Source organism: Miniopterus natalensis, chromosome 14 (genome assembly GCF_054644295.1).
Source record: "Miniopterus natalensis isolate mMinNat1 chromosome 14, mMinNat1.hap1, whole genome shotgun sequence".
Classification (NCBI taxonomy): domain Eukaryota; kingdom Metazoa; phylum Chordata; class Mammalia; order Chiroptera; family Miniopteridae; genus Miniopterus; species Miniopterus natalensis.
In genome coordinates this window covers 42,324,988-42,340,811 of record NC_142094.1, presented here as the reverse complement: position 1 = coordinate 42,340,811, position 15,824 = coordinate 42,324,988, and the positions used below count along the sequence as shown (strand labels likewise).

Genomic DNA, 15,824 nt, shown 5'->3' with positions numbered 1-15,824 from the left:
AAGTCTGGCTGCTCCTGAATTCAGTGTAGGTTCCATTCTTAAAGCACCTGTTTGCCACGTAGGCTTCGGTATAAACCACAAAAGTACAAATAAATAGAACAGCTACCACACTGAGTGTGAGGGTGGGTCTTTGCACAAGAACAAACTGACCAGTCCCTTGTCGTAGAAGCCCTCTCCTTCCTCAGCTTTCCCGTTTACTCGGGAAACTGCGCCTCAGGCAACCCGGAGAATTTTGTCCCGTCCGCTCCCCGTCCCTTTGGTCGCGGGGCGAGCTCTGCGTCGGCGTGCGTGCCCGCGCAGCCGCAGAGCGGGGCGAGTGGGCGGGGCCGGCTGTTGGCGGCGGTTGGCACGGAGGGGAGGCGGCTGCACGTGCGGGCGGGGGCGATGCGTCACTGATCCGCGAGGCGCGGTGGAGGGGTCGGCCTCCCTTCGGACCCTGCGGCTGGACCCCCGACTTAGTTAGTACCGTCTGCCCGGGGAGCAGCCATTGAGAGAGGGGGTGTCACGACGCTCACCGAGCACGGGCGGCCCGCGGGGCGCCTTCGGCTGAGGGGTTACCGAGGGGTGAACGGGTTCTGCGAGGAGGAATGAATGAGGGCAAAGGGGCACGGGACTCCGCGGCTCGGCGTGCGGAAGGGAGCCAGCTGTCTGGACGCGGAGGGTGGAAACCGTGCAGGGTAGGCCTGTCTCTTACGGGGCTGAGGGTCTTTTCCTCCCTTATTCAGGAGAAACAAGGATGAATATGACTCAGGTCCGGGTTCTGGTGGCTACAGTGGTGGGTCTGGTGGTCGTCGTCCTCTACGCCTCCATCCACAAGATCGAGGAAGGACACCTGGCTGTGTACTACAGGTGAGCCGCGTGTGCAGCCAGCGCAGGTTCTGGAGCAGGTAGGAGGAGGACGCCCGGTAGAGCGGCGTCTAGGAAGTTACTCCCTCTGCAGCGTCGGGGGAGCCCTCTCCTGTACTGGGCAGCGATTTTCGTCCCAGCTGCAGGGAGACTGTGGGCGCCAAGGCAGGCTTTTGCAGAGAACCCTGCAGGTGTTGGACAATTTTAGTGCTATGTATATTTTGTGCAAACGTTGAGTCCCTATAGTTATTCATTGTAAGCTCAATTATTTGTAGAAAAAATGAAGGCAGGCTGTGGTCAGTCCACCTGTAACTGAAGAGATGGGTAAATCGTTGTATTCCATACAGCTCTACAGGCTTTCAGTTTGAGCTTTTTATGCTCTTTAGAAACTCTGGTCCTATTTGTGATGGTTCTTTAGATTTTTTTCTTTTTTCTTTTAACAGCACCTAGTGTCTGGTTTTGGCTTTTAAGGCCAAAACATGATGACCATGACAATTGTTATGTTCCTGGACCTGGAGACACATAAACATAGGGTTGTTGTGTCCCCCCGTGTCCCCCCGCCCCTTTCTTTTCAGGATGAGGAAAGGAATGGTGTGGAATGTGTTGCTCTCTAGTTGAGCTCAAATAGCTTTTTCTTCAACATGGTACCACCAGTTCCTTTTGACCTAGACAGAGAGAGAACAACCTGGAGAAATTGCGATAATGATGTACTTGAAAAGGCTTCAACTTTTTGCTTGTTTCCATCATCCTCCAAAAGTGATATTTCTACTTTTAAATCCATCCTGAGTCTTAGAAGCAGTCTTCCCAGTGAAGCACTAGTTTCAAGTGCCATTTTAGTGATATGTCTTAGATAGAGGTCTAGCATAAAAAATGACAGATAAGTCCATATTTCCATCAAGTTCAGCATTGTCTTCCTAGTGGTAAAATCAAGGAAGGAACTTTTCAAGGTATGGTTCTCAAAGAATTAGGGGTAGACTTCTGTTTATCTTTTCTTAGTTATTTGCTATGAATTCTTTGCAAACCTACTTATATTTTCACATAGAAAGCGAAGTTCTATGAAGGTACTCTTCACTGTGTAAAATAGGACTTCTTTTGTATATTTGCCCCCCAAATGCCTCTTTTTTTATGATTTCCAAGATGTGCTGTCATAGTTCTCACATTCCAGAATTTGGTGAACAAGTCCACAGTTATAATCTCTCTATTTTTATTCTTATTCTCTCACCCTTTATCTTTCCATCTAATTTTTGGTTTTGTTTTTTTAAATAAACTTTATGCACCCAGTATTTTAATTGCCTTAGAGATTAAAAGAATCTTGAGCCTCAAAAATGTTCTCCTTCCTTGAAAGTTTGTGTTTTCTTTTTCAACCTGGTGATTAAGTGCATTATATTTTGAACTGGCTCATGTTATGCACAGTTAAAATATAGCAACTAAGAGCCATTAGAATTTTTTTCACAAGTATTTTTCAGACAGTTAAAAATCAATGAAAATCCTTTGTACCTGCGAGCAATGCTGGAGACCCAGAGGTATGGTCGGTCCAGCTTATGAAACAAAGTGTAACAGCAGTTTAATGTGATTTTTTTTCACCTTCTTAGCTGTGGCAGATATTTTAGGGACCAGCAGTTGTTTATGACGAGTAATTCATATTAGTGAGGCTTTAATAGGTCAATAGCATGAGTAAGAGTGAATACTTATTACAGCATTTTAGATTTGGAAAGAGAATTTCTCTCTTTATAATCTTGTCAATTTGAAACATCTTTTTGCAGGGGAGGAGCTTTACTAACTAGCCCCAGTGGACCAGGCTATCATATCATGTTGCCTTTCATTACCACATTCAGATCTGTGCAGGTGAGTGATTTCTAGGGAAGCCCCTATACTGGATAGACAGGTGTGACAGGAACAGTTGCCACATTTATGGGTGGAGATAGATTTCCTTATTGCTTAAGCAAGTGGTGGTATTTACTTAAATGCAAGAGTTAAAGTATAGAGTACAGTTGTCATAGCACAGGTTATGATTTTGAAACACCTCACTCTGGTGAAGTATGTTAGAAGTAAGAGCTAGGCAACTTAGAAGAACTGACTTCTCATATCTGTATAGTGGTATGTAGCAGGTTTTCTTTTGCTGCTGTCAAAAGCATTACTTCAGAACATAGCTAGATATACAAACCAGTGATTACTTGGTTTAGAACTGTTTAGTTTCTTTTGAGGCAAGCTCCTGGACTACTGTTAACACGGAAGATCTGAATTTTAAAAAAAAAAAAAAATTATTGACTTTCAGAGAGAGGAAGGGAGTGGGAGAGAGAGAGATAGAAACATCAGTGATGAGAGTCATTGATCGGCTGCTTCCTGCACGCCCCCGGCTAGGGATTGAGCCCGCAACCCGGGCATGTGCCCTGACCAAGAATCAAACTCTGATCTTCTGGATCATAGGTCGACGCTCAACCTATGAGCCATGCTGACCAGGCGGATCTAAATTTTTATACACAGCTTTTCTCCCTCACATTTTTGCCTGGAACATTAAGCACAATTTTATGTGGAACATTAGGGAATGTTCTGTTATTTTGCTGTTGTTAATCTTCACCTGAGGATATTTTTTCCATTGATTTTTAGAGAGAATGGAAGGGATGGAGGGAGGGGAAGAGAGGGAGAGAAACATTGATGTGAGAGAGACACATTGATTGGTTACCTTCGACACGAGACCTGACTGGGGCAGGGAATCGAACCTGCATCCCAGGTATGTGCACTTGACCCGGAATCGAACCCATGACCCTTTGTTGCTCAAGCCAACACACTGGCTAGGGCAGGAATGTTCTATTTTCATAACATTCCAGAATATTTGAAGTAGCATTTTATCATTGAGAAGTGTCTTGGCCATAAGAGACACTTAGTAAGTATCTTTTGATATGACAAAATAGTATTAGATTGTGACTACTTTTGTAAACTCAATGTGATCATAAATCTTTGGATTCAGAAGTTTGTCTGCTATCTGCTAATTTCTCAGGACTGAGGAAAATTTAATATATTTAATCTGGTAATTTAAGCCGTGGCTTCTTGCTAAGTGAGAGTTTCATTATGAATACTTAAATCCTCCAGGTCTCCTTCCAATTTGTTTTTAGATGGCTTAGGGCAAGAATTTGTATCTGTTGAAGTGAAATGTGTTCTTCCTTTAGTCAGACTTATTTCCATGTTGTTTTCCCTATCTTACTCATTCTTGCCTTGGTTCATGGCGTCACCTCGCCTCTCCCCATCTTTCCCTTCATTTCTTCTCTACTGTCTAAATCTTGCTAGCCTTCTTAAGGCTCATTGCAAATTCCTCTTCTGATCTATAGGTCTGAAAGTCTGTATTATTAATTTTATCCCTTGGTCTTATTTCTTTTAATAATGTCTTATATTCTTTAAATTTTTGTGTGTATTTTCTTTCCAGAAAATCTCTAAGCTCCTTGAAGGCAGGGATTGCAATACATTTATATTTCTGGGAAGGTTGTTAAATTGAGCAGTATGGTGTAGTGAACATGGAGCCAGAAACCTGGAGAGTTAGGTTCTGGCTCTGACACCAAGTAATTACATGACTTTGCAAAAATGGTTTCACTGATACAGACTTGTTATTCCTCCTTGAAAGAAGGAGTTTTAATTGCATGACCTCACTAACAGCCCAGTTTATAATGATAAATGGCACCATCATACCCTTAGAGATTGGGGACTTCTGTAGATCTTTTCAAAGCCAAGCAAATCTGTCTCTTGCCTTCTTAGAGCTTAGTATGTTGAATCATACTGATGCAGAGATAGATGTACAGAAGAGATACAGATAATAAACATTAAGTAGATATTAGAGCTTAATTGCACATATAAAAATACAATATATAGTGTATATATATTCATATATTGTAATAAATTATCATACAAGAAATGGAAATTAGTAAAGAGTTTTTAGTGTCAACAAATATACTTTGCATTTACAAAAAAATAAATGGTGGAGCCAGTGTGACTAAATAGGAATGTTCTTTTTAAATATGTGTAACAGTAACATTCTAAGAAAGAATTCTATTAATAAAAGCCTTTTAAGAAATTGTTCTTATACAAATGAAACATAAAACATTTATTTTTATGAATTTTTGGAACACATTACAAGACATAGCCTTCTTTGTTGATGCAGAATATGGAAATTGAATTTGGTTAATGTTTTAAAATTGGATTTAGTTAACGTTTTGAAGGAAATACAGTAAATTGAACTCATCTTTTCATTAACTTCTCTCACTCTACCTAAAACTTGTCACTATGTTTACCATCACCCTATCTCTCAATCCCAGAGTTACATTCAATTCTTTTCCCTCCTGGAATTTTATATGCAACCTGTTATTAAATCCTTTCTCCTGGGTTGACAGCTTTTAATTTCCATGTGCCTTATTAAAAATCAGCCTAGATAAATTAATATTTTAGCTTCCCAACTGTTTTTCTTGCCTCTAAATGTGACAGACACTGAGAACCACATCACATATGAGCACAGGAATTAAGGAAAAAACATATTTTTGAAAGGTTTATTTTGTGGCTGTCTGTAAGATAGACTAGGGAGAGCCCAAGCCCCTCCTTAACCCCTGTGAACACACAGGGCCCTCTACCTAATGTCACCGTGTTCTCTTCTCAGAATTTCATCTTTCATCTGTATTGCCCCTTCTGCTGCAGGCAAGCCAATCTGCTTCCTGTTGCTTGTACATATGGCTTGCCCTCAACTTTGTGTATATGAATAGGATATTCATTGAACCTAAGATGTTCCTCTGCCTCATCTGTTCTTATTTCTCCCCCTCTAGACTTGGCTTATAAATACTTTACTTCAGAGAGCTTTTCAGCCTATCACTTTACTCTCTGCCATTTAATACCTAACAATTCAGTTTATACTCTGTTATTTTATACCTGTTATAGATTGCTTTGTAAGGATTTTATCTCCTGTGTTGGATAATGAGCTCTTTGGAAACAGGGACCATGCTTCCATTCTCCTTTGTATTCCATAAAGTAATATGTTGCTGTATGCTTAGTAAGGTGCAGTGTGTCTAGAATGTACTCATTAGGTATTCATCTGGAGGCCTTAGAGTGCAATAGAAAATCATTCTGGATCCAAACAAAGGGGCAGAGTAATTAAGAATCAGGTTGTTGGTTCACTGGAAGAAAGCATTGCTGCTGGTGGCACTTTTAAATTTCCCTTTTAAAAGGGAAATTGAACAGACCATTTGCAAGATTTCTAGAGCCTAAACTGAAATATTGACTATAGCTTCAGAGAAAAAGATTGCATATAATAGTTATCTTTTACCTTCATCATAAGCATTAATATTAGCAGTAGAATCAAAGTTCAGAGCACAGGTCCTCATAGTAGCATCCTTGTAGGTAAGCCATGTAGTTCGTAATGCCAGGCCAGCTCCAGGCAAATAAGGGCTCTGCGAGGGTGAACATTAGAACTTTCCTAATGCATCCTGATTTAAACATCAGCTATAAAATATTTTGTCTCAAAGCTTTCATGTCTACTAGGATACAAAAAGAAATTACTTTGATAGTTAATCTTTGGTGACTGAAAATTTAGTGGAGCTTCCTACACCTCTCAGTAGTTCTCTGGAGGTTTTTCATCTGGGACCAGTGGTTCTTTGATGATTTGTGTCCTGAGTATTGATGAGATATTTTTTCCTCCCCAGACAACCCTACAAACAGATGAAGTTAAAAATGTGCCTTGTGGGACAAGGTAAGCTTTCTCCTCACTTACCAACCTCCCTTTAATTTAGATGGAGTTTCTGTTCATAAGCTGTGATCACTTAAACATCTTTCTAACAGGCATGAAAATAACTCCAGGAGATTTCTCTTTTGAGCAATATTTGAGGAAAGCCTTGTCTCCAAATGGGAGCTTTCCATCTTGAGCCATTAGGGCACTATTGAAAAGAACCAGTAGATCTAACTTCATATGTCATCACTGCCATATCTGCTTTTTTGAATTTTTTTAAACTATATTTTGTTAGAACAGTTTTAGGTTCATAGCTAAATTGAACAGAAAGTACAGGGAGTTCCCATATACTCCTTGCTGCCACACATGCCTTTATTGATTTTGCTAAGCTTACTTCCCTCATTTGTAAAAATCAGGTAAGAAGACCTATCTTGCACTTACACTAAGGAATAGAATTAGTGTATATAATGTGCCTAACCCAGCACTTGATCAAGAGTAAATGCTCAATAACAGATAGTTTAAAATGAAATCATCTAACCTGTCATCTGTAGTATTAAAAGCCATCTAATTTAGAGTTTCTGATTCAGTAGGTCTGGAATGAGGCCCAAGAATTTTCATTTCTAGTGGAAGTTCCTAGATAATGATAATGCTACTACTGGTCTTAGGAGCCTACTTTGAAAATGGCTGTGTTAAAGAGTTTCAAAGAGTTTTAAGGAAAGAAAGGCAAGCAAGGCACAAGTTATTTCTAGAATATAATCAGTACATTGAATTGTATCAAAAAAAGAATGTAAAATTCAAGGTATTTTTAGTGCTCTATTTTAAATGACTTGTAAAATATCTGTTACAAGCCTGTATAAAAGAAGCTTTGACATCAATAGAAGGACAGAAATGCTTTTTAAAAGGGATCAAGTTTTCTGTGTTTTAAGTTAACATATGTGATAAGTTCTCCCTAGGTCTATCTGTAACTTTCTTTTATGGATTCCCTTTAGAGATGACTCAAAATTTGCAGCTGGTGAGATTTTGGGTAAATTTCATGTTCATCTTTTTTACTTTCCTATTTTTTTCAGATTTTTTTTAGTAAGCATGTATTACTCTTTTTTTAATTGGGAAAAAATGTAAGTTGGTAGGAAGGCCTAGTTGTTTACTTTCAAAATCTCTTCAAGTATCTCAAGTTGAAGTTCACATGCCCCTCACGGTAGGCTAGAAAGTATAGGAAGCCACTGTCTTTCTAGAGTGACAGTTTTACTTGAGGAGAAAAAAAAATTATTATTTTTTTAATTCTTACCCAAGGATATTTTTTCCATCGCTTTTCAGAGAGAGTGGAAGGGAAGGAGGGAGGGAGAAGGAGGGAGGAAGGAGGCAGGGAGGAAGGGGGCAGGGGGGCGGGGGGGGGAGGGAGGGAGGGAAGGAGGGAGGGAGGGAGGGAGGGAGGGAGGAAGGGAGGGAGGGAGGGAGGAAGGGAGGGAAGGAAGGAGATGAGACACATTGATTGGTTGCCTACTGCACACCAGGGTGGGGAGAACTTGTAACTGAAGTACGTGCCCTTGGTTAGAATCGAACCCGGGACCCTTCAGTACACAGACTGATGCTTTAACTACTGAGCTAAACCGGCTACGTCAAGGGGAAAAATTTTTTATACTAGAATAAATACAGATAAAATGTAAAAGCCCTTGACGAATTACTAAGATAAGGTAAGAAACCAAAAGATTTTATACTGTGGCTAGCCTCCACACCTCTACTTGGTTTCTTGATGGAAGACTTTGAGAAGAGCACTGCTTTATCTGTTGGCTTCAGTTAATAAGGGCAAAGTGCTAAGTCACTTTAGATTATAGGTTTAGTCTTCATGTGAGCTGAATTGATCACAATAGTTGCAGGGGTGAACCTTTGTTATGAGAAGAACTAAGTGTATATATATAGAGAGTTATTTGAGTAGTAATTAGTGGAGTCATTTTAATCAGTAGTATGTCTTTATATTTTCTTTATAAATTTCTATCACATGTGCTATATTTGATGATCTGGGATTAAAATAGATTTGTATTTGGCTCACACTTTTTCCATTTCTTTTTTTTTCCCCCAGTGGTGGGGTCATGATCTATATTGACCGAATAGAAGTGGTTAATATGTTGGCCCCTTATGCAGGTATGGTACTGATCTGTTCGGTTGTTTTTATAGTTATAATCAGAGAATATATAACAGATTCCCTGAGGAATAGAAAGGTACTTGTAAAGTCTTATGACCTCATTTATTTCTGATATGTATAAAAAAAAAATCACTGGGATATTTTTCATTTCTAGGGAATGGTGGCAGAAATAGGTCACAAGTCCTGGGAAGAGTTGACTTTCTATAACTGAATGGGTTACTTTTTTTTTTTTTTTTTTTAAGAGCAAGATAGTTATTGATTATTTCTAGAATTTCTAGAAAGTATCATTTTATCCAGTCAGAATGAGAGATCATAAATGCATGCTAAAAATCTATAATTGTTCAATTCCTAGGCCACATTGATTTGTGACCATAGAAAAATCTTTTCTGGTTGTGAGATTTGCTATAACTTGCAAAGCAATCTGAAAGTCCTCCGTGTGGGGAAATCATTTTCTTGGTAAAAGATGAAAACCCAGAGATGGAGTGGGTACTGTTAAAAAACTTAATTAGTTCTGAAGAAAATCTGCCTTTTTTTTGTTTGATTTTCCCCCCTGTTTTTGGTTGTTGCAAAATACACATAATATAAATCATCTTAACCATTTTTTAAGTGTATGGTTCAGTGATATTAAATACATTCACATTGTTACACAGCCATCACCAACTCCATCTTTATAACTCTTTTCGTCTTGCAAAATGAAACTCTATATCCATTGAACAATAACTCCCCATTTTCTCTTCTCTTCAACCCCTGGCAACTGTCATTCTACTTTCTGTCTCTGATTCTGACTGCTCTAAGTACCTTATAGAAGTGGAATCATACGATTGTCTTTTAATGGTTGGCTTATTTCACTTAGCATAATGTTCAAGGTTCATCCATGTTGTAACATATATCAGGATATCCTTTTTAAGGCTGAATAATATTCCATTGTATGTATATACCACATTTTGTTTATCCATCATTCATCATGGCCACTTGAGTTGCCTCCACCCTTTAGCCATTGTGAATAGTGCTGCTATGAATGTGGGTATACATGGGTCTCTTCAAGACCCTGCTTTCAGTGGAAAGATCTGCTATTTTATCTTTATCCTTATTACTAAAATTGGCATGCCTAATTTGTACAGGATACTGTGTTTGGAAAAAAATTAAAAAGGTGAAGTTGGAACTTATGCCTTAAGGAGACATGATACCAAATATGTATTGGAATGTAAGGTCATACTGAATTTCATGTCACTGAACAGGCACAAAGAGCAAAAGGATTTAGAGCAGAGAGCAAGCTGTATTACAGCCAAGTAGATTTGGATTATGTTTTTCAGTGATTAACTATTTTCCTTGTCTTTTTCATCTACTTTCCCTGGTAACAAATCAGTGGAATGGATTATGATTGGGAAAATAGAAGAAGGGGAGGTTGCTGTTTTGTGGCCAGAGATAAAGAGGAAGCTATTGGATTACCAATTCATTTGGAAATGACCAAGCAAATGAATTAGTCAGCAAGTATTTATTGATGGCCTATTATCAAGGGAAGGCCAGTGGAGCACGTCTTTGGGTTTGAAGGGAAGGTAGCAGCATGTTGCTGTTTTTTAATTTTTTACTTTTCAATTACAGTTAATGTACAATATTAGTTTCAGGTTTCCAACCCAGTGATTAGACATTTATATATGTTATGAAATTATCACCTTGATAAATCTAGTGCCTATCTGACATCATACATAGTTATTAGAATATTGTTGACTGTATTCCCTATGCTGTAATTTACATCCTGATGACTATTCTGTAACTTCCAGTTTGTACTTCTTAATCCCTTCACCTTTCTCACCCAACCCCAACCCCCATGTTTTAATAGTTAAAGCACAGGTACAGGTATGGTTTAGTATGTGCCCTTAGGCACATTTCTGAAATTCTCTGTTTCTCAGTTTCCTCAATTAGATTTTTTTGTGAGAATTGAATACTTATGTATGTAAATTGCCTGACATAAAGCCTGACCCAGTAAATGTTTGCTTCTTTCCCTTCTAGTCTGATGTCTTTTTTTAACAGCCTTTAAAAACTGCCTTTTTGAAAATGGTCTTTTGCAGCTGCTTCCTTCTTTTATTCTCACTGTTCCTCAAGTAGTTCAAGCCCTCTACCACTTAGCTAAACTTTTGCTTTGCCATATGTAATTACCTTACACTGTCCTGCCTCTGATCTTTGTGCCTCACAATTCATCTTCATACTGCTGCCAAAGTACAAATCTGATTGTATCATGCCCTTGCCTGAAAACTTTCAGTTCCTTATTACCTCCAAGATATGTCTACTCTTCTTAGTATGGAATTCGAAATATGCCTATTAAAATTACAAATGCAGTAATATCTGGAAAATTGAGCACAAGGAACATATCAAGGTTTGTGAGTTGTGTTTCATTGTTTTCACTGTTTTGTTGGCACTTTTCCACATATGTATTATATCTGTGTAACTTTTACCTTGGCTGAATTAGAAGATGCATGGGTAAACATGGACTCTACCTCTCTCCTTCAGTGTTTGATATTGTGAGGAACTACACGGCAGACTATGACAAGACCTTAATCTTCAATAAAATCCACCATGAGCTGAACCAGTTTTGCAGCGCCCACACACTTCAAGAAGTTTACATTGAATTGTTTGGTAAGTGTCTTACTTGTTTTGAATACGTAAGTAACCAGTTGGAAATCTTGTTCAACTCATTTATGGACGTTCTAATAACATTAGTAAACATGCTATGTGAGCATTCCTTCTGAATTTATAATAGAGCAGCTGTCTTTAAAATATTCTTTATCTTAAGCTTAAATTTCTTATGATTAAATTAACTAGTTACTCAGACAAGGTGTTTTAAGAATAACCATTTTCTGAAGTATGTAATATATAACTTAGTGGAGACTAGAAAAAGATCATCACTAACAGACTGTGTTCTGTTTTTACTGTGATAACTTACTAAAAATTAGCTTTATTTCTATTTTAATAGATAATTTGGGGAAATTTAGAAGTCTGCGTCTTGGAGTTTCCCAAGATCCACCTCCACCTTTGATTTATTTGCTGGAAGGACTAACAGGACTCAGTATATAGTTGTACTCTTAGCTAAGATGTATTACAGCAAAAGAATGCAAAGCAAAATCAGCAAAAGGAAAAGGCACATGGGTGAAGTCTGAAGGAAACGAGGCACAAGCTTTCAAGAGTGTTCTCCCAGTGGAGTCAAGCAGGATACGCTTAATTACGCCAGCACTGAATAGTGACAACACATGTGAAGTGTTGTCTACTTAGGGAAGCTCATTAGAGATTCACTGCCCAGGATTTTTTTGGGGGACTGGTCATGTAGGCCCCTTCTGCCTGGTGCATATCAAAATTCCAGACTCCCAGAAGAAAAGCAGATGTTTGGCATAAAGCAGATGTTTATACATTGTTTGTATAAACAATTTAGGCACAGTGAGTCATTCTTACCAATTCTGGGATTGGTGGGAATCCTCTCTGAATCCAAGTTCCCAGTTGACAAGCCAAGGGCCAACTGGTAAACAGGCCTTTCTAAGGATGGCAGCTTCAGGCCTCCTATATTTACTCTTTTTTTGTACAAATTACTTTTCATTTATAATAGTGAAAACTCTGTCTAGGGGTTGGGTTGTTGCTATTGGCTGCTCACTTTTTCTTCCTGGAATTCCTAGTGAATTTCTTAGAGGCAGGTATAGGGATGGTTAATCAGTTTAGAAATCTACCAATTGATTCCTTGATGATTGACAACTCTTGGGATAGTTTATGAGAAAACTGTCCTGATTTGTCTCGTCACCTGTCTTTTTAATAATGGTAAAAGTACTGTTGATGTGGATCGAAAATTCATTAGTTATAAGGCCAAGTGAAGTAACATCTTTATTATTTATTGTCCATTTTTGTGTGCTGCAAAGTCCTTCCTGTGAGCCTCTCCCCCACCCCCCATGTCCTTTCTATTTTTAAATCCAAAATAATAGGCAGAGATCCATGAAAATGAAATTTAGTTATTTGAGGATTTGGGGTAAAGACTGACTGAAGATAGGAATTTTTTAATTTATTTTTTATTAAAATTTTTTTTTTAATTTTTAATATATCTTTATTGATTTCAGAGAGAGGAAGGGAGAGGGAGAGAGAGAGTTGAAACATCAATGATGAGAGAGTCATCATTGATTGGCTGCCTCCTGCACACCCCCGACTGGGGATCGAGCCAGCAACCGGGGCATGTGCCCTGACCGGGAATCAAACCGCAATCTCCTGGATCCTAGGTCCATGCTCAACCGCTGAGCCATGCCTAGCTGGGCAAAGAACTTTTTTAATAGAATCAGGACATGTGTTAAGTAACAACACTGAATTGATATTGGAAACTTAGATTCTCTATTTATTGGATCAACTTGATTTCTTTGATAATTCCTCACATTTTCTCCCACACAAAAGGAAAACTAAACATATATAGAATATATATATACATTTGTTTTTATATATGTGTGAAGCTCTATGGAAGAATAGTACCATGGAAGCTTTAGGTCTAATAATGATTGGTTTTGTTTCAATATTAATATGGTGTAAAAATAAATTTTTGAATGTCATGAGAGCTGTTCCTTTTGGCTTCAAAAACAGATCAAATAGATGAAAACCTGAAGCAAGCTCTGCAGAAAGATTTAAACGTCCTGGCACCAGGCCTCACTATACAGGTAAGCCTTTTTCTTGAGAAATTCTCTGGGAATTTTGAGAGCTTTGAATTTAATGGGCCTTTCATTAGACTGTTTATTCTGCAGTTATTTAATCAAAGTGCTGTGGTAATTCATAGGACACCTTCCTCAGTTTGACTTTAGGCCTCTGCCGAAATAAAATACTCTTATAGCTTATCATGAACTATTAGAGGGAACAGAGAAGTTGAGGCTATTACAAGGAAATAAAATCCACATACTGCTACGTGTGAGGCATTACTAAGATAAAATAATGATTATACATCAGTGTAAGAGTAGTCCTTGCCCTCAGTAGGATTGTGAAAAAGGATTTCAAGTATAAGATTTAAATAATAATTCTAGACAAAGATTTCCTGAAGTATTAATTGACAGACAAATTGGATTATTATTGCTATAAGAGTTCAGAGAGTCTGAACTCTTTCAAGAGAGTCTTCCTAGAAACAACTGTGATTGAGTCAGGATTTTAGATAGATCTGTAATTAATAGGATTTATAGAGGGGAAAGGAGTAAAGAAGGTATTTCAAGTGGGTGGGATGGCCTGAGTTAAAAGCAAGGCAGCAGATGAAATTAATGGTGGCAGTGGTGGTGGCGGCAGCGGGCTGCAGCATTGGGAGATAGAATGGTGAGAGGTTATATGCCTGCTTTTTTGGGTCAATATTTTTTTCAGAATGGGTTGAAATCCATAGTGGGTTCTAAAATCAGTTTTAGTGGGTAATGACCAGCATTTAAAGTAAAATGGAATTGAATAGGAAATCAGTGCATGCCATCTAGTAAGTTTAAGTCATTCTGTGAAATTTTTGTTTTACATAAGTATGTGGATAGGTGTTTATATTGGGTGTCACTGTAAAATGTGTTTCTTACTGTGGTTATGATCAGTAACATTTGAAAGCCATGGTCCTGGATCTGGATTACCTGAGAAGTGGTAATATGGCTTCTCCAATATCATTTCTCAGAGTTTCTAGGAGATCAGTTGATCCTTGTGGTGAACATTACTGCAGCTAAAGATAAAGCTTTGTTTGGTGTCACATGTCTCAAGTGTTGCATTGCTACTGAGAGTGTGCATTCACTGTGAGTGATCGTGTGTTATCTCATAAACAACACTGGAAAGATGGCTAGAGTTTTGCCTGTCCTCATTCATATTGTGCCATTATCTCTGATGGGTGCCTGAGGGGGAGCCACCAAAGTTAAGGGGTCATTTGAAATGTTCAGAGCTAACTTTGCAAAATCCTATTGGTTGTACATTTAGTTGTGGCTGGAGTAGCTTTTCATGTTTAAAGATAATAAATGTGACTGCCACAGATTCTTAGATTCTGCACAGGTGTTGCTTGGAGATGTAGCTTATTCTTTTTAACAGCTGCCTAGAATTCCTTGTCTTTTATTACATAACCATTTCGCTAGTGTTTCTTTCTTTTATTTTTTTCTGTCAGTAAGCAATAATGCAGTGAACATTCCTGACACATCTCCTTGTATGTACAAATTATCTTTCGAAGTGGCTGTACAATTCTACGTTCTTACCAGTAGTATGTGTGTATACTTGTTTCTCTACAACCTCACCAGATCTGAAGCAATCAGACATGTTAATTTTTGCTAAATGGATAGATGTGAGGTTCTCTCTCTCTTTGATTTGCATTTCCTTAGTTATTAAATGAGCTTGAGCATCTTTTGATTTATTTATTTTTGTCATTCCTACTCTCCTCTCTCAGTTTCCCATTTATCTATTGGATTTTTTTCTTATTGATTTGTAGTAATACTTAGTATATTCTGGGTATTTTTATACACACATGTTATACACTATGTTGTAAAAAAAATAGATATTTAGGAAAAAGATGAATAACAAAGTGAAATTAACCAGTAATCTTACTATGCAGAGATAAGAGTTTATTGTATCTTCCCAGATTCTTTTTAATCTAGAGGAACATGTTTGTTTAAAAGTATAAATAATGTTAAACTAAAGTAGAATCATGCTATAGCTGCTTTCTTTCACTTACAGTATATATAAGCATCTTTTCAAGTCATAAATAAAGATTTGCCGCATTATCACTGTTTTTTGTTTGTTTTCTAATTTATCTTTATTGTTGAAAGCACTACAGGTGTCCCATTTTCCCCCCCCCAATTGACCCTCTCCACCTCCTTCCCACCCCCTCCCCAGGCCTTCACCCCATCATTGTCCGTGTCCATGGGTTATGTATATGTGCATATAACTTCTTTGGTTAATCTCCTCCCACCCCTCACCCCCCTTCCCTCTGCCCTCTAAAATATGATTGTCTGTTGCATGCATCAATGTCTCTGGATCCATTTAATTTGTCAGATTCTTTTGTTCATTAGCTGCTTCTTAAAGAAGACCCTTCAGCATTTCATGTAGTACTAGTCTGGTGGTGATGAACTCCTTTAGCTTTTCCTTGTCTGAGAAGCTCTTTATCTGACCTGCAATTCTAAAGGATAGCTTTGC

The 15,824-nt window shown here is 38.3% G+C and overlaps 1 protein-coding gene across 3 annotated transcripts in view; it reads left to right on the top strand.

Annotated features, from left to right (window-relative positions):
• Positions 1-366: 366 nt before the first annotated feature.
• The window catches only part of ERLIN1 (ER lipid raft associated 1), a 37,346-nt gene continuing 21,888 nt past the window's right edge, over positions 367-15,824 (top strand). The window contains exons 1-7 of one of the 3 annotated variants that reach the window (XM_016219992.2): positions 367-458; positions 726-849; positions 2,610-2,691; positions 6,522-6,568; positions 8,622-8,683; positions 11,193-11,318; positions 13,287-13,360. In XM_016219992.2, coding sequence (XP_016075478.1) covers positions 737-849; positions 2,610-2,691; positions 6,522-6,568; positions 8,622-8,683; positions 11,193-11,318; positions 13,287-13,360 — 504 coding nt within the window. In that variant the 5' untranslated portion in view covers positions 367-458; positions 726-736. The other 2 variants (XM_087824503.1, XM_087824502.1) reach the window with 2 other exon arrangements.